This window comes from Phalangium opilio, unplaced genomic scaffold (genome assembly GCF_054372755.1).
Source record: "Phalangium opilio isolate 3A_F unplaced genomic scaffold, DU_Popi_V2 ptg000070l_1, whole genome shotgun sequence".
NCBI classification, from domain to species: Eukaryota; Metazoa; Arthropoda; class Arachnida; order Opiliones; family Phalangiidae; genus Phalangium; species Phalangium opilio.
The window spans coordinates 10,017,790-10,040,208 of NW_028324182.1; the positions used below are offsets into that span (position 1 = coordinate 10,017,790).

The 22,419-nt window shown below is 37.8% G+C and overlaps 2 protein-coding genes across 2 annotated transcripts in view; one reads left to right on the plus strand and one right to left on the minus strand.

Moving 5' to 3' along the window:
• Positions 1–3,565: 3,565 nt before the first annotated feature.
• The window catches only part of LOC149661491 (5-hydroxytryptamine receptor-like), an 83,812-nt gene continuing 64,958 nt past the window's right edge, over positions 3,566–22,419 (plus strand). The window contains exon 1 of the mRNA XM_089843010.1: positions 3,566–3,955. The gene's annotated coding sequence lies outside the window, so the exon portion shown is untranslated. The remainder of the gene's footprint in view (positions 3,956–22,419) is intronic.
• LOC149661492 (uncharacterized) overlaps positions 5,825–22,419 on the minus strand; it is a 60,409-nt gene continuing 43,814 nt past the window's right edge. Inside the window, exons 4-5 of the mRNA XM_089843785.1 lie at positions 7,305–7,439; positions 5,825–5,907 (exon numbers count right to left, since the gene is read on the minus strand). Coding sequence (XP_089699911.1) covers positions 5,825–5,907; positions 7,305–7,439 — 218 coding nt within the window. The remainder of the gene's footprint in view (positions 5,908–7,304; positions 7,440–22,419) is intronic.

A 22,419-nucleotide genomic window follows, 5' to 3' on the forward strand; every position in this document is an offset into this window, starting at 1 on the left:
CCTAAATCTAGTTTATTTACAGAGAGAAATCTAGACACAGTATACTTATTGGAAATTCGCTTACAAATGGTTTTTTTTACAATGCCATACAGAGAAGTAAATACATCATAGCCATGCTGTAAATTCACTTATAATTTGTTTGTTTATTGTTCGTTGTTTACACAGAGAAGCAAATATATTACCTAACCGATGGTAAAGTAGTATTTCCCTTTTGTTTCCCTTTTTTTAGGGAGAACAAAATAAGTATAGCACGTAGTATATCGAATAGATAATACCTTATCCCTGTTCCTTACACATATCATTCTGTTATTCAAATATTGACTTATTTCCTCCCATCCTCTCAAGTATATTCTACTCCAAAGTATTCTACGATGCTTTTACACGGATACGTATTAAATCAAAGTTACCGAGAGTTTTTCTAAAGGGGAAATCTATTAGAATAAATCACCTCGAGATCCTGACAATTTCGTGTTGATAGACTTTCCCGATACGTCGCGTTATACAACCTCCCATTTCATCGAAAACCCTCGTCTACAAGTTATATTATTGACAGAATAACGAGTTGCTCGCGCTGTTCGGGTCCATCACTGCGAGGCAGGCTATTGTTTTTACAAGAAGTCTGCGAAAGGGTAAAGCGAGGATGAAGAAAAGAGAAGGCGCGATAAATCCAGATCGCTTGGAAAACTGGTCGCTAGAGGCAGGGATAGAGGTAATTGAAGCCGGAGTTAAGACTTAAAAAGAGAGATGGGGATCGAATCAATCCATCCCCTCGCAGGCGGGAGCTTGTCCACTTTGAAATCGATTGCCATCGGAAATGGTGGGAATCGATGATGCTCGATAGAGAAGAGGATGGTAGGAAGATGAAGGAAGGTGGGATGGATGGATGGAGCGTGGAGAAAGGTTTTGGGAGATTTGATTTTCTATTAAAGTCATTCCCCTTACACCCTCCTCCTTGCCCCGCTTTCTCGATTTTCCAAAGGCACGGCATCACTAGTAGAGAAGACAAAAATAATAATAGTGCCGTCGCTCCTAAAGGCATTATTTTGACAGCTAGCAGTAAGCGAATAGAACTATCAGGACCCTCCCCTTGCCTTAAACTTACATCTACGACGTTAACCCTTATTTCTACCGAGGGCATCTCAAGAAAGACAGAATATGATAATAATTGTTGAAGTGCTTGTCTATGATAGATTGTTGAAACCCATTCCTCGGGAACGTTAAGCTTATTACGTTTTGGAATGTTCAGTTTAGTTGGAACGTTATGGGCCTAAACTGGATATTAAACAGATTTCACGGATAATTCTGACCTCCACCGTGTAAGGATGTAATTTCGGGATATGAGCGTGTGACGTTTCGCCATATTGATGTCAATAAATGGTTTGATCACCTAACATATCATCGAGGAACAATATGAATTTCTACTAAGACCTCTGTAATTTCCTCGTTTGGATCGAGTGCTAGTAACGTAACAATCCCGCCACTTCTTGCAACTTTTACATTAGCACTAACTTAGAAATAAGAAGAATGAAAATGCATAGAAAAAACCCCGCGATGAATAGAATATTTCTACATCGAGAATGCACCGTTATTAATGGCTTGGACCTCGGATTTTAGATAGATATACCATAGCTTCCACTACATTATATTCTCAACGTTAAAAATTAGTGATAACAAAGCTCCCGGCTTTTTTCTTGATTAAATTGAAATTCTTCCCATCTTCCCAAAAGTATAAAAAAAAAAGAGAAAGAAAAACCACTATTCATTTTTAGCGTACAGAGAAACGTAATAAAAAAGAAACCCAATGAATATCAAATTCATAAAAACTCAATTCTTTCGTAAATCTTAAGCCGACGGTGTTTTATGTAAATATCATTCAAAACTACCATTTTCCGTAGAACCAACTGTATGTAAACATTTTCGTAAGTTATGCCATATTTACCTTCTACCTCTTTTTGAATCCTAAGTATCTAGCGCAATCATAATGAGGGCCTCGCAATCATTAATTTAGGGTTTAATTAGACCCTTAATCTGATGTACACTAGAAACCATTAGATTTGCATGAAGTAAGAAAATAAAAACGTTTAGACTGTGATTATAACTTAATTTGGCTGTAAAAAGGCCGAGAAACATTAACCCGCAATTTCTTTCGCTATACCTGCCTACAATACAACTTACCGCGCGCGCTTTTAAGCAGACTTCATCTTCAAGGGGATTAGTTTTGTAATATGTTTTTTATCACGTCGGAGCGCGGTTTTTTTATCCTAATTTGCAACGTCTGAGAGAAAATACTTTCTTTTTAAAGACCAAGGCTTATTATTTTCTATAGTTAATGATTGAATCCCGAAATAGAACCCGCGTGGGATTACATAAATGATGAAGACTCATCCCACGAGTTGGAGACACAAAAGCTGGATGATAAACGAATCGAACAATCGTTGCAATTTAGTCGAAATTTTTCAAAGACGTCATTTGTCAAAAGAATAAGTTTACCATCCCTTTAAAGGAACAGTTTTCAAATAAATATGATAACCGTATCGGTAAAGTTATTTAAAATAATCTCTATTAATATTCCCTTATTTAAATAAATATTTTACGAAATATTTAATATTAATTAACTATATCATTATTTAAAAATACATATATTTAAATATACGTTTTGTTTAAAAAAAATAATCGCAGTTTCACCCTGAAAGATAGCTTCTCCCTGAACACTAAAGTGCAGCAGGAACAACATTTCTACAGGGGCCGTAGGATTAACATGGAGCTCCGTAAGCCTAGATGTCGGCTTCCCCTTACCTACTTCTAAAGATGAGCCGCTCTGTTTCAAAAGAGAATGGGCTTTGTAGGGAACAATAAATAAACCAGTACCCTCGCAATTTTTCACCGTTTAAGAGCATAGCACGCGTAAAATTTGCATCTGGTCTTTTACCCTTAGACTTACCTCAACAAATATTTATTATCTTATTAAGCAGATACAAGAATATAAAAAAATAAGGAAGCTCTTCTTTAACGTAATGAGGAGTAGATGGAAAAAATAAATGGTTAGATGGTAAGCCTTTTGCGTAGGAGTATTACGTTCGTTCTTTACAAAGTTTTTTTACTTTATATTTTACATTCATTCCCCTTAGGTACCGTTAGTATCTCACTCTCTCTAAATCTCAACCTATACAGCCTTCCCATAGTCCGTCTAAGGCTATAGGTCCGGTTGAGGATCGAATAGCAAAAGTACTTATTACAAAAACAACGTAACTTGAGCGCATATCTTCCAGACTATTTCATCAACCTGATTTGTCCTTCTTCAAGGTACCCCCTTTAGGTTTAAGATATGGCACATCATACAGTATTTGTCGTCTCCATTGTCAGTAGGTTAGGACAAAACCTACGCGATTGTATCCCCTACCATCAATGTACCAGCATACCAGAATATGAACTTACTCAGTTGCTTCTCTAAAAAGAAACGGTTTTAAACTAACGATATTTTGATCCTGAAACTTGCCCGGAATGAGCCGGGCAAGAGGGAGCTAGAAGCAGGAAGTGTGTGATGCGAGTGGAGAAGGGATGCTTCCACTGGAACGTCCTCCGTTCCTTCTTCTCTCTATTTCTCGCGCCGCAAAAGATGAGGGTTTAGTTCTCCTCAGCCTCTACCCATCGTCGGATGCTTCTCGCGTTCGCTCGTTGGTTTCACTCCCTGGATTTGCCGTTAACTCGCATCAACCATATCTCTTCTCTACGGGTCCAAATTGTTCACGGACTATTCTTTTTACACAGAAGATAAGAGAGAACTCGTCTCTGATGGACGTCTTATCCTAACGGAATCTATTATAAACATACACACTGGACAAGATTTACAAACCCATTCGGGAATTGTGCAGAACATAAAACTGATTAAGAAAAGACGGTTCTTCAAGAAATCTGGATCGCCAGAAGTTGACAACTTTAGTGGAAAAGTTACTAAGTAAGTTATACGTTTTTTTCCTTTAAACTGAAATATTTTTAAATTAACTTCAATATTAATATTAAATAAAAAGAAACTTTCATTCGATATATTTTCCGGGAAAATTTTAGATTCTGCATTTAAAATTAAAGTGACGCGAACGCTAGTGAAATGGGGATATATCTTGTTAAGGGCGATAAAATTTTGATATTAACTGGATAGAAATAAATTATCATACCTCCAAACTTTGAGGCCTGTTTATATATACCTTATTTTGAATATTTAAACTAAGTAATAAGTTTGCGGTATTCCCTAAGGTACAGCTTTGGCAGTTCGATCAAAGTCGAAAGGGAATTAACTTACGAGAGTGTACTTAATTTAGTGTGGAATTAATAATTAGTTACGTTCAAACGAAACATACCGACTTTTAATGCCTGTTTTGAGCGTGGAAATATCTTTAACCTTAAATAAGTAACGTTAAGGAGTTACATGGGAAATATTGTGACAATAGTGAATCGATGAATGAATAATTCCGGAGAAGAGACTATGGGATGGTTTTTACTTATCATCATTCAAGGATTATTTCGTCCCCTCTCTTTTCTCTCCCTTTCATTTTTGTAATTACAACTTTGAATCAATAGCGAGGTACACGAGTGTAATAGATTGGGCTTATAGAGTTTTAAAGACTAGAACCAACTCGCCCATGCAGGAACAGAAGGAGATAGCTTCGCTTCGCCCCGGGAAATTTTTAATTAAGGAACACATCTCAAAAAGAACTAATTAGCAAAAGATCGAGCCGTAATCCCTGAAAAAGTTCTGAAATTTAAGAAGGTTAGCGCGTCAGAGATGGTACATACCACGCTCCATGAAAGACGTAAAGGGAAGGTATTTAAATTTGAGTACTACGCGATGAAGTATTGAAGTTTTTATATAATATGATACAATGCTAAAATCGAAATAACGCATGTTCACCTTCTCTTTAAAGTTCAAGAAAGGTTAAAAATCTCCCCCCTTCCTTTCCCCGATACGTTATGCAAACACAGCAAGAGATTACGCAAGTAAATTCTTCGACAAACTTCGCTTGATCCTAAACCCACCCAAGTTCCGAGTTATTAGCGAATGAAAAATAAAAGAAAAATGTTAAAAAAAAAAAAACAAAAAACAACAGGCTTGTCGAAATCCAAATTAAAATGAGATTAGACAGTGAGGGAAAGATAAAACTCATCAGCGAAGAGCGTTGAGCGAGAGAAAAAAAAATTCGAGAAGAATTTAAACGAATGAGGATTATCTGTACCTTCAAAGCGAGGAAGCTTAGTTTAGTCGTAGGTCTAATTATTAGTATAATCTTCTTAAAAACAAAAGGAGCGATTTATCCCTCCTAAGCGGTGGAAGGTAAGGAGATGCGAAATTAACCCCCAGCTTCTTTCTGAGAGAAAAATGACCCTTCTTCCTCTCCTACGTCTCTCTTAAAGAGCCCCTAATGAGTTTGAAATAAAAAACTGTGGACGCAGTTCATTGGTACAGTATAATTTTGACGTAATAGCGAAAGAGAAAGGATCACTCTCGCACCATCAGCCAGAGACGCCAATTAAATCGGTATAAAAGGTCAAAGGGTCTTAGAAGGTGATTTTTCATAATCACCGTGCATTTTGAAAAAAAATATAATTATTATTATTTTACCACCAGAAATAACTATGTACTGAAAGTAAATGTAAGTAGGGTACTATTTTTAATCCTTACGCGTGTACTTAATTAGGCTTCCGGTATTTGCGCGGGAAAGGCGAGAACTTCCTGGAAATGGGTTCAGTTTTAATAGCTTCAAAGGAGAAGGGATTCAAGGAAATAGGAATGCATTTACGTTAATTTCTACGACACCCTCAAATAGGCAACCTAGTACCGTTTATCGTTTCTGGTCTTTCCTCGCGTACACCGCGCATTTTCCATGGCATATATCCCAAAGTCGCAACAGCGTTCTGTTTCAAAGTGAATAGCCAATGAGAATCGTTAAAACGAATCATGCAGAGCGGCGCGAGGATGCGAGAACAGAGAGCGAGAGAGAGGGTAAATCTTCATAAATTACGATCCCAAGATGGAATTTCCATGCAGCTTCAAGGACAAGGAGAGGATATTAAAAACATTAGGAAAGCCGCCGTACTCACGATTAAAGGAAAGGAGATTTTCCTATACTCAGCTGCTAGCTGGCTGATATGAAGGGATCGAACATTATTTCGCTATTCTAATTAGTATAAGCGTCGTTGAACAATCTGCCATGTAAGGAACGTCGATACAAAAGCGATCGAAAACTCTTTAAGGACCTAAACCTTTCCGTCCTAAACCCTAGACCGACCTTCATCTACCCTAGAGTACACACACCCTATACTAATGAGAGAGAGAGAGAGAGAAACTTTTCCTGCCAAGTCTTATTTCGCCCAATTACGCCAAAAGATTTCATTTCGACAAAGAGAAGACATATCCCAATAAGGGTATATACAGAAGACGAGGCTTAAGGGCTAAACAAAGCTACTCGGCTTTAAAATACCCAATCCAAACCGATGGAGAATGTAATAGTCTACTATGAAGAGAAAAATAAAAATAATAATTCCAAGGAAAGCTTGATCCAAGCCATCTTCCTAAGCCTAACTACTAGGATTAATGGAAGAGGGCCTTGGCAGGACAATGAAAAAAGTAAAGAGAAAAGCGTCTCTTTGACCAGAGGGTGATTATTGGAGCGTTTAATCCCGGTTTTATCTCGCCAACAAAAGACGCGGCCATTGAAGGAGATATTATCCTTGACACCTTTTAATCAGAGGATGCCAAATGATTTTGGGGGATCTATACAGGGTGTAACGCTTTTTGAAACTATCTCGCATACCAACAATGAACTTCGAAAGCATCAAATGGACTATGGACCGTAAAGCGTGTCAGGGCAAAGAGGTCCTAGTATCTCGCTTTCAATATAATCCCGTTGATGTAGAGTATCCGCGGACCTACCTCGCCAAAGGAATATAAAAGTACACCCTATCTTTGTCGCTAAGTTATTTAGTTCAGAAAAACTATATGAATGAAAGGGTGAAGAATAGCCTCTGTGAAACTATAGCTCCAAATCAATTGCGAGATTGGTAGGGTGTATCAGAGAGAATGTAGAGAGAAGAGTAGACGAGATACCTTGACCAAGGCCTTCGCATTTCGCTCCATTTTACTGAAAATATCTATTGTATCCTCAAACTGAGAGGCATCAGGTCTCCTCTTTCTACGTTCTCTCTACAAGATAGGGTCGTATTATCTATATGGCCATAAACACCTGACACCCGCGCTGGAATATTTCGTCAAAGGATTTAGTGGATTAGGAATTACGTGGAAAACTACTTACTTGGGAAATATAAAAGGACTCTGTCTCTTATTTTCGCCATCGAACGAAGAATTTGACTCAAAGTTCTTCCCAGAAACGTGCTGAAGATATTTTTGTATCTAGGATACCAACAAAATTTGGATCCTATTGCGGCTCCTAGAGAAAGAGAGAAAGTAGATCTTAATTGAGAAAACACGAACTATTTTTACATTTACGTACAAATGCTCGAATCCTTTGCCTTTGGTGTCTATTGCGAGGGGGTAGACGCTCTGGACCTCCGTGTACACCTGAGTTCAAAAGAGTTCAGCTTTGACAGTGCATTGAGTTCAAAGCCTTCGGAACTCACAGTTCAGCATTGACAGTACATTGAGTTCAAGACATTGTACACCTGAGTTCTCAAGTGTCTACCCCTCGGCCTATTGTTACCGGAATTTTCATTACATATATTTGGTTTAGCTTTGTCTCGTTTGGATGTCGTCAATTATCAGAATAATTTTAAAAACGTTAGATTCCCAGATATTCCTAGTCCAAAAACGGAAGTAGAATATCATATACATAAATAGTATTCATTCTTATAGTAACCTTAATCGTACAAACAGAAGAACCGAAGCCGTAGTTCAACAATTACTTCAGAAAATTTATACACACAATATAAATGACTTAAAAAATAAACTCTCCCAACTTGGTAGAGTTTTTAGCTTCTCAACCAGAACAGACAACTCGTAAAATACGGTTATGGGAAAGCGAAATCATTAAGTTCCTCCGTATTTCAAGTTTCAGTCTAAAGGAACAGAGGAACACCAAAAATAAATCAAATTCCACGTAGAATTCTACTACTCTAGCCGGCTGGGAAATGTAGAGAATAATTTATTTTTTTACTATTCTGCCTATGCTGGTATTTGATGGCTACCAACAGTTTTTCCGAACTCAGTCACGATGTTTTTGTATACTCTATATCGCTGTACAACTAGAGCTATACAACCTAAAGGCCGGAATTTCTGTACCAAAATATAAAGCAGAGGTGCCTAATTCTAAGATAGCAATTCTTGCTCTCTGATCTTCGTATTCAGAGAAAGATATAGTGAAGTAAATGAACCCAAAGTTAATATCCATGATTACATAAATAAAAGAACAAAAAATTAAAGTACTCGGCAAGGATCTTGAAGCCTAAAATCGACCCACTCCCTTAGTTTCAACAATTGTTGACTTCGTGTTAATATATTTCTTAAATAGATGCGTTTATTTATATCTTTTTTGCCAGTGTCTATAGGAAAAGCCGTTTATTCCCGATGAATATTTCATTTGTTTTTTTTCTTTACGTTTCCGCCCTTTTTGGATTGCAAATTTTTTGGCCCGTTCAGCATCACGGCGCACCGTTTTTATTCTTTCTTTGATGTAGCTTTCGGCAAATTATCTCGAAATCGTGAGCTGAAATACTGTACTATTCTTCACTGAAATAAATAAAGAAAAAAGCAAACAAAACCGGGAATATGAAGAAAAGAATGCAAACTCAATTTTTGCATTTTATAAGGATTGTATAATAGGGTTTGTTACAAAAGAAGATGAGGGTAAGAAAGACTGAAAAATAGAGAAAGGAATATCTGAAAGTCGCCCGTATCTCCGTGTCATAATCATATTTTGGGGTCAAGGCTGCAGTTGTCTTAGTTTGAACTCACGAGGTCATAAAAATGGTAATCATTCGATTTCAATCTCTGACGGTCAAGAATATTTAAATCGAAATTTGGGATATTATCGGTAGGCCTAATTTTTCTGCGGTTTAAGCGTATACTTCAGGAATAACGAGACTAAGTCGGGGAGCGTTGGTGAAGCCACGACCCGTCCAGTCAAGTAAAAAACAAATTGCTCGAGATTGATTCGAAAGGCCAGAGCGCGTCGCGCCTAAAAGAAGCTCAATTTAGCAGATAGCCGGCCGGCCAAAAACAATCTATCGGCGACCCCCATCCCTTGATGGTAAATAAGGAGGAAAAAAAAGAGAGAAGGGGATTGGAGCTCCGGCCCACAGCACCAAGAGAGAGAGAGAGAGAGAGAGACCCTTGGTGGAACAAAATAGTCATTATTCCGCTCGCCCAAGCGCGAACCGCTAAGCCTTTGGAAATAAAATAACTCTCTTCCCGTCCAGGAAACACTCGTCTCGTTCTACAGCTTCACGCTACTAGCTGTTTTCCATCTAGCTGCTAAAATATCATCGGCAATATGGACACGACATATCCGATAAAAACGCGACCAACCACTTTCAAAGTCAGAGAAGAACTTCCCTCCCGGATCAAATAAGTCATCTGTGGCCTAACAAACGGCAGATTAAATACGTTTAACGTCCCAGAGATGGAAACAAATTGGTTTACGTTAAATCCTAAATGGAAGGATGTTTTTCGAATCTCAGATTACACGGTGGCTAATTTTCCAAGTTCAGCAATGCAAGTTAGACCAGGGATAGGTTTAATTTTAGAAGAAGGAATGGAGAACGGTTAGTATCTACTTCAGTCCGCGACTCATAGACCAGTATAGAGCCCCTCCCTCCAACACGTAACGAAAAATTTAATTTTTCTTATTGGCTCACTTAAACTACGTTTTCATGACGTTGCTGACGGGGACGGCGAAAAATACGTAATTCCTTTTTACCTCTGTGACTTTCTCTCGCTATGATCCGCCTCTTCTTTCATACCCCTCCGTACCGAGGAAGGGGATCCGGGACTTTGACGCGCGCCCACATTACTCTGTTCTCCATTCTTACTTCTAAAATTAAACCTATCCCTGATTAGACACAATGTTAATACTTCCTATTTCTAATTTTCAAACTTATTATAGTTAAACAAGGCCATTAGCATTGCCTATTTTTAAATTTCTGATGTTCCACTAAGAGTTTAAGACGTAAAATGTATAATTAATATTTAGTTTTCCCAGTTTTTGCTTTTTTAAGTGACCTCATTTAAGGTTTTTTCTTACCGCCCTAATTAATTTCCTAGAAGACTTCAATGCCACAATATGGTTTACTGTTTCTTTGCTTGAATTGTTAAGCGAATGTTCCCTTCTTTAGGACTTTTGTCTCTCGATTACCGTGATTCTATAGTTTGTACAAAAAAGAATAGAACAATTAAAACCTTATGAATGGTAAATTCATTCTAAGTGGATTTTAATTTAAAACGCGACCGCTCTACAAATTAAACAAGTTTCTAATGAATATTCAAGGATAGCATAAAGACGAATACTAAATCGAGATGCATGTCCCTGTGAACCAAATTAATTCATTCCTATTTGATTAAGGGTAACAAATGGAACAGTTTCAAGGCTTGTATGAATAATTTGACATTTCTAATTTAAATTACTAAAATTAAAACAAAGACCAAACGCGTGCATCCCGAATAATATAATCAAGTCCCCGTCGAAAATGTTTTCTTCGATGTACCGTTACTAAATGTTGAATTATTTTTAAAATATTCAACGTCAAAAAGTCAAATAAATAAATATAGTAATAGCAATTATATGACTTTCAAGGGACATGGTCCTTGAGATGAGAAAGACTAAAAACCCTTTCAAATTATACAGTTTTCTCCATGGAACCAGACGGGAACAATTCGCATTTACCGTGTCTATTACTCGATTTAGGCGCAAATTAGGAGAGCCGCCTATAAATATAGCGCAATTTGCTAAATTCCCAAGGCGGGAACGGAGGTGGTTAGGCGCAATTTTCAGTCGAGAACTTGCTGGAGAGCTGACCGTCTATAAACTATATGTAATTTATTTTCGACTAAATTTGCCAGACGCGTATAATATAAAGTTTGGTAGAAACTTGACCTCGCTTCGCCGTGGTCAATATTCCGCGAGAACCAACTAAACGGAAGCGACATAGTGAGGGGAAAACGGATTATTACCGCCTAGATAGCCGAAACGAAAACGTTGTTTATTGTTTACAAAGTTACAACAAATCCGAAACTAGATCGAAGACTGGATTGTACGCTCTTAAAGGCCAAGTGAAGCGTCAAACGTTTACGCGAATTCGAACCAAAAACTTCATTCATTTGTAATGCCAATATCACACACAAATTCCTGAGAATCTGAGACTAAGTATGGTAGCGTAAGTTCCTAAGATATGTTCCAAAAGTTTGTCACTGGTTAATAAGAGCTTGTATGAGAAACGTCATAGATTCTATAGTAAAGCGACGTCTGGTGAGGCACTGTCAATGGCTTAGTACAGACTAATTAGGAAGGTGGAAGTCCTGCAAAATTAACGTATATCTTTCAGTTAGAGGAGGAGCTGAGTCTCGTGCCATATTGGTGGGTTTAAAGCAGGAATGAAGCTGAGACCACCCAATATGGCTACCAGAACAAAGGTAAGACTTGGGAGGGTGTGACGTACTAATATTCCATCTGAAAGCTCTCTATAGTCAATTCTCGCTTGTCGTTCTCGAACTTGCTCGAGCTGTAAGTCTCTAGCATTACGAAGTATATGAAGTATCATACTTATGGAACATATCTTGTAAACTTATGATGGTAGGTATTCCGATTTAATTGCCTAGCGAAGTATAACAAAATATTTGGCCTCATTTTCGTCTAAGAGTAGCGGTATCGCAAGCTATTAACGAGAGGGAAACTTAACACTTTCGTAGACCTATAAAGTATAATAGATTAGGGTATAGTTGAAACGGCCTTGGGGTTTGGCTGGTCTCGATTTAGGATGTCTTTTAGTATAAAAGGGACGCGATTTAGTCGAATCGTTGGCGTGAAAGAAACCGCGAAAAGGAATTGAAAATCATCCATCAAAGATTCGGATGACAAGACTATCCTAGTCTCGTGGTTGGATTCGTTTCACACTGACAAAAATGGAATTTCAGAGAATGAAACCAATTCTCTTCTACCCATAAATAGAGAATAAAGAATTGATTTATCAAGCTCATGAATGTCTCGATTTGATATAATCGTTTCTCTTCGTTCACAATCTCTTTAAACAAACAATATAGATAACACCAACCAAAAACAGAAAAAAAGAACAAAAAAAATCTCACGACGAGCTATTTATAATTTAACATCCTATTTATTCAATCAGGAATGGTTTTTTATCTGGTTTTAAAAGTGGTATTTCTGTTTTTGTTAATTCCCTCTATGCCGCAAAATTAGTTTTTTTAGGATAAATTATACAACAAAATAAAGCAATTTCTATCGAGGCCACGGTTAGAAGAAAGTTAGCGTTAATTTTGAGAAGCTGCGAAGAAAAAAGAAGGGTTAACTTTAATTTTGGTTAGGGAATAAACTTGCTCCCGCTAAAACCACAAGGGGAAAAAAGAGTAAACCAATTTTGTTATTCGAGCTAGTTGTAGCAGTACAAGAAGATTAATTTCATTTAACAAAGTTAAAAGGCAGAGCGAAAAGTTTTTCCCCGTCTTTGGAATTAAATTTTTTTCAAATGAATTATATATATAAGCGAAATTAAAAGCTAAACCTTAATATATTTTTTTCTTAGAAGTAAGTTCAAAGATTTATTTAGAATTATATTAAGGCCTCAAAAAATTCTAATTTCTCAACTTTCCAAAGTCAAAGTGTTCGTTTTACTGAAGCATTCTAACGTAAAATTCGTAAGACTGTAATTTTGTTAGTAAACACACGTAAATTCTTAGTTATCTAATAAAGCTTTTTCAAATCAAGTCTCCCAACCTTGCCCTTAGGTCTTGGTGTATACATATGCATTCTGGCATACACTGTTAGGGTTTAGTATAATATTTCTCACTACACAATACAATCAGGGCCCAAAGCTTTACGGGTCTGCATAAAGAAGGCCCCGGCCATTTTATAGAGGCCATTGAAGATAATGTTTGAGAATAAGTGCAAGCAGAGGGCCCGATCGTAAAATGCCCTTCTTCGCTTCCTTTTATTAGCTAACCGTATTACGCGTCTACCTTCGTATACCGTACGTTGGGTTTGTTTGCCATCATCCTCAATTTTTATTATATTAAGAAGATTCTATCTACACAGGGTTCAGACAAATTTTTTTACTATTCCAGCTTATCTCTGACCATATATTGCCAATATCCCTGACCATTTTAAGGTGTTTACCCGCAGATCCCACTTCATTACACCTGGACCATATTTAGCATTGCTAGAAACATGGCTTGACATCCCAAACGAACTCCCTGACCATATTTTGCCAATATCACTGACCATTTGAAGGTGTTTACCTGCAGAGCCCACTTCATCACACCTGACCCATAATTAGCATTGCTCGAAGCATGGCTTGACATCCCAAACGAAATCCCTGACCATATTTTGCCAATATCACTGACCATTTGAAGGTGTTTACCTGCAGAGCCAACTTCATCACACCTGATCCATAATTAGCATTGCTCGAAGCATGGCTTGACATCCCAAACGAAATCCCTGACATATCCCTGACTTTTTACCCATTTTCCAAATCCCTGACTTATCCAGGTTCCGTACGAACCCTGCAGTACAGCATTTTATATTGAACAACGTGTGCTTCGATTAATTAGGGGAACGGACAGAAATCTCCCCGTTTACAATACGCAATAAGGAGTATTACGCGTAGATTAAATCTAAACATCTTATCGTCGAAAATTAATTAAAAATATCTTCCCTAATTGGGAAACCAATTTCGTTATTGGGTCCCATAAAATTGGGAATTTGGGTCCAATGCTAATGAGAGTAAAATGAATTTTAGCATAAAATCAATTGTATTCTCTTTTTGCTATATTAGAAAAATGGCGGCAAGAAATGGAGGTCAGGAAATTGTTTATTATATTAAAGAACAAAGAGAAACCAGGATTCCATTTTTTAGTCTTCCATTAATCTCTTAGGCCGTTATAATTGCTGGAATGGTAGAAAAAAGCCTCTCGAACCGAACTAATTTGAATATTCTCTATCTTTCTAAGACTTTGTGATTAGGAACCCATTAAAAAGGTATTATTTTTCTTGACTTTCACCCTTAAGGATAAAACTAAAGATATTCAAAATTAAAAGTTAAACTTTCTTCGCCTTCTTCAAAGAGTCATATCAAAGAGTCATATAACTTATATTAATTTAATTTGTTTATACAAAGGGCAGTGCTTAAATTACCCGAAACTCAAAAGACTTTACCTTTATACATAGTTAATATACATCATTCTCTTTTATTTGTGCCAAGGCTTATCGCGCGATTTTAACTGACAAATCTGGGTAAAAATAATGCGTCGTCTGCTTCAGAGCATTTCGACACAGATTTGTCAGGTACAAAAAGCGCGCGATAAGCCTTGGCAAAGAGCATCGGGAATAAAGTGGATTTTTAACGTAAATACTAACATTTTAAAACCTCCTTGAATGTATACTGATGTTAAATTTACATTTTCCCACTTAACTGAATCTTTAAATTTCGCAAGAATCCTTTCAAAAAGCGAAAAATTAAATTTTAACTCAATTTCCTAGTAATTCTATAAGGTTAAACTGGATTAATTTTAAAAGCTTATTTTCCAGACAAATTAATTATAATTCTGTAAAATATTTAAAATTTCCTAATTAAACTTCACTGAACATTACTATCCATACGGTAAACGAGAGCGAAGTCGCGCGTTAAAAGTACTTCAAAGCTATAATCACTTAACGGTTTCCAATATTGAAAATATCAAAAATTAAAAGTTTTGATAGTAAGTAATAAGGCTTCGAGCGGACCTTTATATCTTTCCCCTGTTACGATGAAGTAGATTATAGGTCTATCTTTACGTTTAACGATAGCTCTCTGTAAGAGATATTTTCCAGGAGGTTATGAAAATTATAAGATGGACTCCGATGTCGAGAATCGCAGGCAGCGAGTACGGGCCAGCGGATGCGCTGACATTGATGGAGAACGGAAAGAGTTGAAGAGGTCATTTTGAGCTTGGCCATCATTGATCACGCGGTCAACAGGCGCGCGGTGGCCCTTAGTATTTGACCAAGGCCGCCGTTTAGAGAGATTAGGAGATATTATAGAAATCCTTCCCCATCCCTTGGGATGGAGAATACTTAAAAGCCAACGCGAGAGACGTATTGGTGCGAAAATCGTAAAGGAAAAGAGTCAAAAGACCTTGACCCCCGAGGGAGGGAGACAGCCTGAACCTCCTCGGGCCAGCGAACCTCTTAAATAATCGCCTTTTGAAGACGGAAGAGCTATGGCGAATAGGAAAGAGAGAGTGAGAGAGGTGTGATGGGAGAGGCATTTATAAATACTTTGACTACTGACTGAGCAGATATAATAAGATTGGAAGAAATATCTAAGGAATTTCGTATTCCTCGAAAATTTAGGTTAGCGAAATACGCCTTATTCTGATGAGTCATTAATATCACAATTAGTATAATTAACCGGTGTACAATGGTACGAAAACTCCCCTAGATTTTTTAGTCTAAAAGGATAGTTGACCTCCCATAGCTTGCCATTCTCTCTCTCTCTCTATCCTCCCGTTCGAAGGAACTGACATTGACGGAGTGTTTTCGATCACTGCGGGTTCATTGCGTCTACAACAATTGTTCCCCATTCCCCTTTCTCTACCTACACACCCCCATACTAAATCCATTCTCTTTTGGGCCTGATCTTAAGTCTGCCTATAGCCAGTACTCATATTGTCTCTAAGCCTATCTCTAGTCTGGGGAGAAAGAGAGAGAGAGAGAGAGAGAGAGAGAGCTATCCGTAGGGGCGTCCCGGGAAGTCTTCAAACGACGCAAAAATACAATTTTGATTAATGTCCATCCGGAGAGAGAGAGAAGCGCCTAATTTGCATGGCGTTCGGTCTTTTCTCTATCATTTTTCGCCTTTTATATTCTCCTCAAAAGGCCGGCTGGTCAATACCGAAATATAAACGTATCTATTTTAAATTTTTATTTCGTTCGCCAATTATGCGACGTCTAAAAATAAACCCTATCGATAAGTCAATATTGATGTCTATCTGCGATGTTTTCATGATGAAAAAATAGGTGAATGATTCTCCTTGAATAAGTTTCAATGACCTTTTGTGGCTCGTGAATCTTGATCAAACGCCATGCTACGTTTATACCGCATCCTTAGGGGCTATTCATAAATTATTTAAAGCAAAAAACTATCCTCCCCTTTTCATATAGAAAATATCCCTACTGGCAAAGTAAAGACATAAAACTTTTAATTTTTCAAAAGCCACAAATCCTTTCAGCCATGGCTCTTTTTTACTTCAAAAGAGATTACAGAGATATTTTTGTTGTTTAAGCAGAAAAGAGTGAAGAATGTAAGACCCTAATATTAGAAATCCTTAACCATGGTATCGTGTGGTGCTCCTTAAAAGGGGATACGTTATTAAAGAATAGTGCTGGGATGGATATAAGAAGATGAGAAAGGAGAACCGAACGAAGACTGTTGTTATATTGGGGATAGGGGCCGGCCACTGATCTGCTTGGTTGAGGGTAAATCGAACGGAAACGCGACCGGGATGAACGCGATGGGGAAAAAAGAGAAGAAGATGATAGGGAGAAGGAAAACGAAACGGGTCCGAACGAATTTCTTTTCGTTTTACTTCCTTCTTCTCCTCTCTCTCTCTCCCCTCTCTCTCTCTCTCGATCGCATCATCGCATCCAAAATCCCTTTGGTCGGCTGGCTCGGGTAAGAAATGTTAGCCAGGAATAAAGAAAAAAAAGGAAAGGGTTCCGAGTTCTAAACGACGTATATCGATCCCATTCGTGATCGGCCAAAGAGTTCGAACCAGATCCGATCGAAGTAGGTAACGGTAGAAGGCCCAAACTTGACCGTATACTCGAAACTGATTAGATGCTAAGCCTAAACGATGTACGAACCTCTTCAAGACACAAACTTCTGGTCTACTTTCGCGAGAAAAGATAGGAAAGGCTATAGACCAGACCGTGCCATAGAATAAAAGAAGAAGGGAGAAGAAAAAGAAGAAAAAAAGCGATCAACTTATCGCGTTCCATGGCTTTAGCTATAGTTCTCGATACTTTCAAAGGCTATTCCATGGGTGACAACGCTGTCACGAACAGGAAACTAGTCCCTGGGTTCTTCTCAGACAATCCATTCCACTTCTCAATCCCTAGATACTCCAGCACCCCAAATGGGTTTTCCTCACAAAGCGCCAATTCCGATGTTATTAAGATCAAACAATCGAAATAAATGATGGAAAATTATTTTTTTATACATTACACTGAACAAACTAATCTCGCCTTGTTTGTATAAGTTTACCAACGAAACTAATGAATTTTAAAGTTCCCTGGAAGATATTTTCCACTAGAAACATTGGTGTAAGCGTAACAAAACATTTATACAGGCGCTATGAGAAAATGCATAGGATGTTTCAGCCCGTATGGTGGCTTTCCCTCGCATTACTCATTAGATTTTAAGAATAAATACGACGTAATTTTCTATTCTAATTCGGCATCCGAGCAGAAAACAATAACACATTAATATTTAAGTTTTATATTTCATTTCACTAAAGCCTTAGAGCAACAGTTAGGAGAAACCATAAGGTAAACCACCTTATTCAGTTTCATAAAAATTGTAATAAAGCAAACAATGCGTCAAAAGTTGTTTTCTTTAAGCGACGCTGCGAACCCATAGTGTAAGAACGAAACTCTAAAATATTCCGCTTACAAAAGATGCCGGGTCCCGCCTCCCACTGGTAGTTCTGAATAATATCAGCGAAAAAGGGCTTACAATTCAATACTGGAGAACCCAACCAGGGAAGTGTCATTACCCTACCAGCATATACGCCTTTCCTTTTGGTGGTATCTAGTAGATTCTCCTTGAAACTCTGCTCTAATTTCGGACGTTAATAAGAAATGAATGTAACTAACGCAACCATTTAATAGATACGTTTCGTCCTTCGTTTCATCTCCAAGCTTAATTTCTCCAAGGCGAGGAGAAGGTGAGCCTTTTCCTTATTCTTAGAGGAAATCTTTTGGGACGTAACCTGAGAACGCAAAGTATGAACCAACGTACCAAAACGTTTCGAATAAGAATAGCGAGCGTAACAGCGTCGAATAGGCTTACCCAATGCTCCGTTCAGACTCTCCCTTTGAATAAAGCCAAAGTAGAGACTTATACATAATCCTCATTTATATTTTACCTTTTCCCCCTTTTCAATTCTATTCCATATCAAGACGCGGATGAATTGATCCGTACAGACTCATGAATAAAGGCCGTAAAGGCGAGCTGTCGCGCTCTATACCAGAGAAAAGCCAATTTACATTTTATACCAGCTAGAACCACCGCACCACTCTTACGCATTCACCTTCTCTCCCTAGACTCCCTTCACCAAAACGTGGCTTATAATAAAAACTCGTGTAAAATAGCCTAGTTTAGTAAGAAGGCAAGAACAAGAAGAAAGAGAGAGAGAGAGAGAGAGAGAGAGAGAGAGAGAGAGAGAAATTGGAATTGACACTTCATTCCAGCGGTTTAAAATCAGGGTGGTTTGTCTATTAGAATTATCATAAGCCTTGGTTAGTATTCTTGCCAAGGGATGCATTCATCTAGAACTAGTAACCCATCTCCATAATAATAAGAAAGAAATCAATGCAAAATCCGCTGGGTCTATAGTCACTCATCGTCATCGTATATACCTGTACTAAAGGGATTACCTTTAATATTTAAAATCCCTACCCTTGACAGGGGATTACACGTAACTCGTAATCGGTACGTGTAATCTGAAAGTCATTACTCCCTCAGAAACAAAAAAAAATGGAACCATTTCTTAAGCCTATTTCAGACAAGCCAACTTTTTAACTTCACAAGATAAGTCTTGCTTGCCTCATTCTTTGGAGAGCATCGGAGTTGGTACAATGAAACAAGGCTTAATTAATCTCTTAAAGGTTTAATATTTACAGGTACCCCACAGGCATTCGGGCTCGTAGTTCATCAATAATCAACCAATGGTATATATAATTCATATCAAAAGTATTTGTTAACGTTAATAATACAGGATAGCCGCGTTATAACGAGAGGATTCGAGCTCATATTTCGAATTCCCGATGAGAATCTCTTTGATGTTGACAATCAGACAGACTAGAATGGCCAACAGCTATAGCGCAATTGGACCGCCATATATACACGAGTTTCCTTGTTAGGTTCAAGGCCTCGCTCACTGATTATGGCTCTAGTAAAGATATGTACAGGGTGTTTCTTTGGGTGCACGTCTCCATTTTTCCGTCCGGGCTACTGTTTTCGAGTTATGATTGGAGTGTTTTAGGGATGACCCCTTAATTAAATTAGAAATCGTTGTCTAAATTAGTTTCTTAATTAAATTTAAGGGTTCATTCGTAAAATACTCTGAACAATCTAAACTTGAAATCAGTGTCTCCCTTAAAGCAAAATGTCGTAAAACATTTTCAACTCAATATCGCCCTTAATTTATGGCAGACTCATCAGAAGCACCCTGTACATAGCGTAAGAGCTAGGAAATAGAGCCCGGGCATATCCGTGAAACTTGTTTACTCTAGATAGAACCACAGCTTCCTAATAAACCGGAACGAGTTTTCATATCCAAGACCAGCCATAATACAAAAAGGGAATGAGACTTCATATATCCTTTGATACTCTGGTATCTTCTAGGGACCTACTTTAACCAAAGACAAATGTAAATAACAGAATGTGAGGTACAAACGATAGCGCAGACGACACGTGATTCACGTTGCCTCTAAGCCAAGGAAGATGTATATTTACAGCCGATATTCTATGAGCAACAAAAATTAAATGTATTCTAAAAAGCCGAACTGGTTTCGTAGGAGAGAAGAAAACATAAAAATTAAAGAACAGCGCTGATTGTTCGACTCACTTCCCATTATTCATAGTTGCCATTGCTATCACTGAACCAGTGGTTTGGATACACTCGTTTCTTATATGAACTTTCATGTCGAACAAGTGCCAACCAAAACATTGAAACCTATATATATTTTTTCAATGTCGATCTTGATTTGTTAATTCAAGAAAATTGATACAATCTAAGTAGTTCAGGACAGCCAATGTTGATTAAGATGGACATTCTTAAAATTAGGCAATTCTTTATAGAGAAAATTAAGTCCTTGGTCGACTTCGATAACTGTAAAAATCTAGGGGCTTATCAATACAAAAATGTGTACATGGGTCTTTGGAAATTGAATTGAAGCGCGTATGAAGACCTCACTTCAACAAATGCTACCATTTACCACTGTAATGGTTTGTTAATGGAAAAGATGAACAGAGTTGAGAGAACAAGACCAAGCCGAGATAGTTCTCCGAGTTGGTAATAGAACTGGGGAAACCATTCACCGCGATTATCACGCGCTGGTGCATTTTTAGCCTCGTATTTGCTCTCCTTCTGGTTTAATTATCAAAGCAAGTCATCCACCCCTACAACTAATTCGTCTATTATAAAGTTCCGCGAATTATAATTACCCGCACCATATTTGATATCATCCGCGCAGCCTGCCTTTCAAATTATTATTAAACATCAGCCTACGAGGAACATTCGTTGTTAAAGGGGATCATTTCGGTAAATACGTTCTTCCCAGGATACGTTAAGTTCGCGTAGCAACGAAATGTATTTAAGTCAGCTTCGTTTGATTTAGAAAATAGACGGGCAACCTTCCAAGAAAATATTCTGATTAGAAGTAGATTAAGACAAAATAATCATATCTCTCACTCGTTTAAATAAGGTTTTCTGAAAACTTTAACATATTTATCATTTCACAACTTCAGAATCGTATTTAATGCTTTTTTCCAAGGAAACTATAACCAACCTATTTCTATGGGTCTTTTGTTCATAAATGCTCTACAGAATTCCCGCATTACTATTCGAACCACGAAGTCTCCTGATTCCTCTTTACTACCGCGCTGCAATCCCCCAAATTTATAAACCTTCTTAGAAAACTTGCTTTCGCGGTGAGCGGATTTCGACTCTTAAGCAGCTTACAAACATACGAGAAAAATAAAATAAACACTACAATAAATGCTTTCCCCTTGTAGTAAACAACGTGATATAAAGTTGGAACAATAATCTCGCGGCGTAGTGGCTTACGAGATAAAACTGTACGTTACTATTTTGGATGAGGTCATTTACAGGGTTCAAGGCCTAGTTGTCTCAATCGCGTCTTGGAGACAAAGTTATACGATAACTTCAATTAACAGTGGTTAATCAAACGAGGAAAATTAAGATGGCGACTCATTTTTCTTCGCTTTAGAAGAGAACATCTCCGTTTTCATTCGGTCCACTTCCTTTGAGTAGTTTCATTTCCCTTTTACTCCTCGCTGATACGGTCATCATCCTTACGGTGGTTACTGACGCGGTAGCTTGGCCATTGGAGAACGCAAATTCCCAAAAGGGCTATTACGGAAACCGAGCAAACTTCTCTCCATCTCAAAGAGCACCTTCCTTCGTATAAGCTTTAAAAATGAATTCTCATCGAGCCGGAAGGGATGCGGGTATCGGAGGTAGATGCTAAACTCCAAAAAGGCCAAGACCGTGAAAGAAATAAAGGTAAAAGGTCAGAGATGAGGAAATAAGGAAGTTTCGTGTCGTGTGTAGATGTATAGACTTTCTTTGGCCGCAGACTAGACAGTGGCTGTCGTTGTCAAAGAGGGAAAGAGAAAAAACTACCCGAATTTACCACCTACAGTACATAGAAATGCCAGTACAGTAAAACGTCGTAAATTTTCCAGACGAGACGGGATTGCGCGAATTAGGGCTATCCTTTTGTCATTAATATATCGGTTACCTAGATACCAATGAGGCTCATTCCTTGAAGTTGATCATCTCTACTCCTTAGAAACTAAACGAGCAGGAGAAGAATTTTAAATTTTGGAGAGGGTTTCATAAGTTACATTCTGACGTTTTCAATAAATTTGCATAAGAGATAATTAGAATTTATGGTGTTTTAGTCTAAGATTAAACATAAAACCTTCACGTTGTTTAATAGAGCCGCAAGTTTCCTAATAAATATTCATATAGATTATAGAAAAAGCCAGAAAAGACTCATTCTTTTACCAAAAAGTGTTTCAGGTTATTGTTACGACCTCTTTGATACCGAGTTGTTACAATTTTGAAACATCTGGTTAGGAAAAATAACAGAAGCGGCATGTGAGAATGTTTAAGGTACCGAAATGATGTATAAAGATGCGAGAGGAGCTTGTATCGCGTCCCTAAATTGGCGTCAA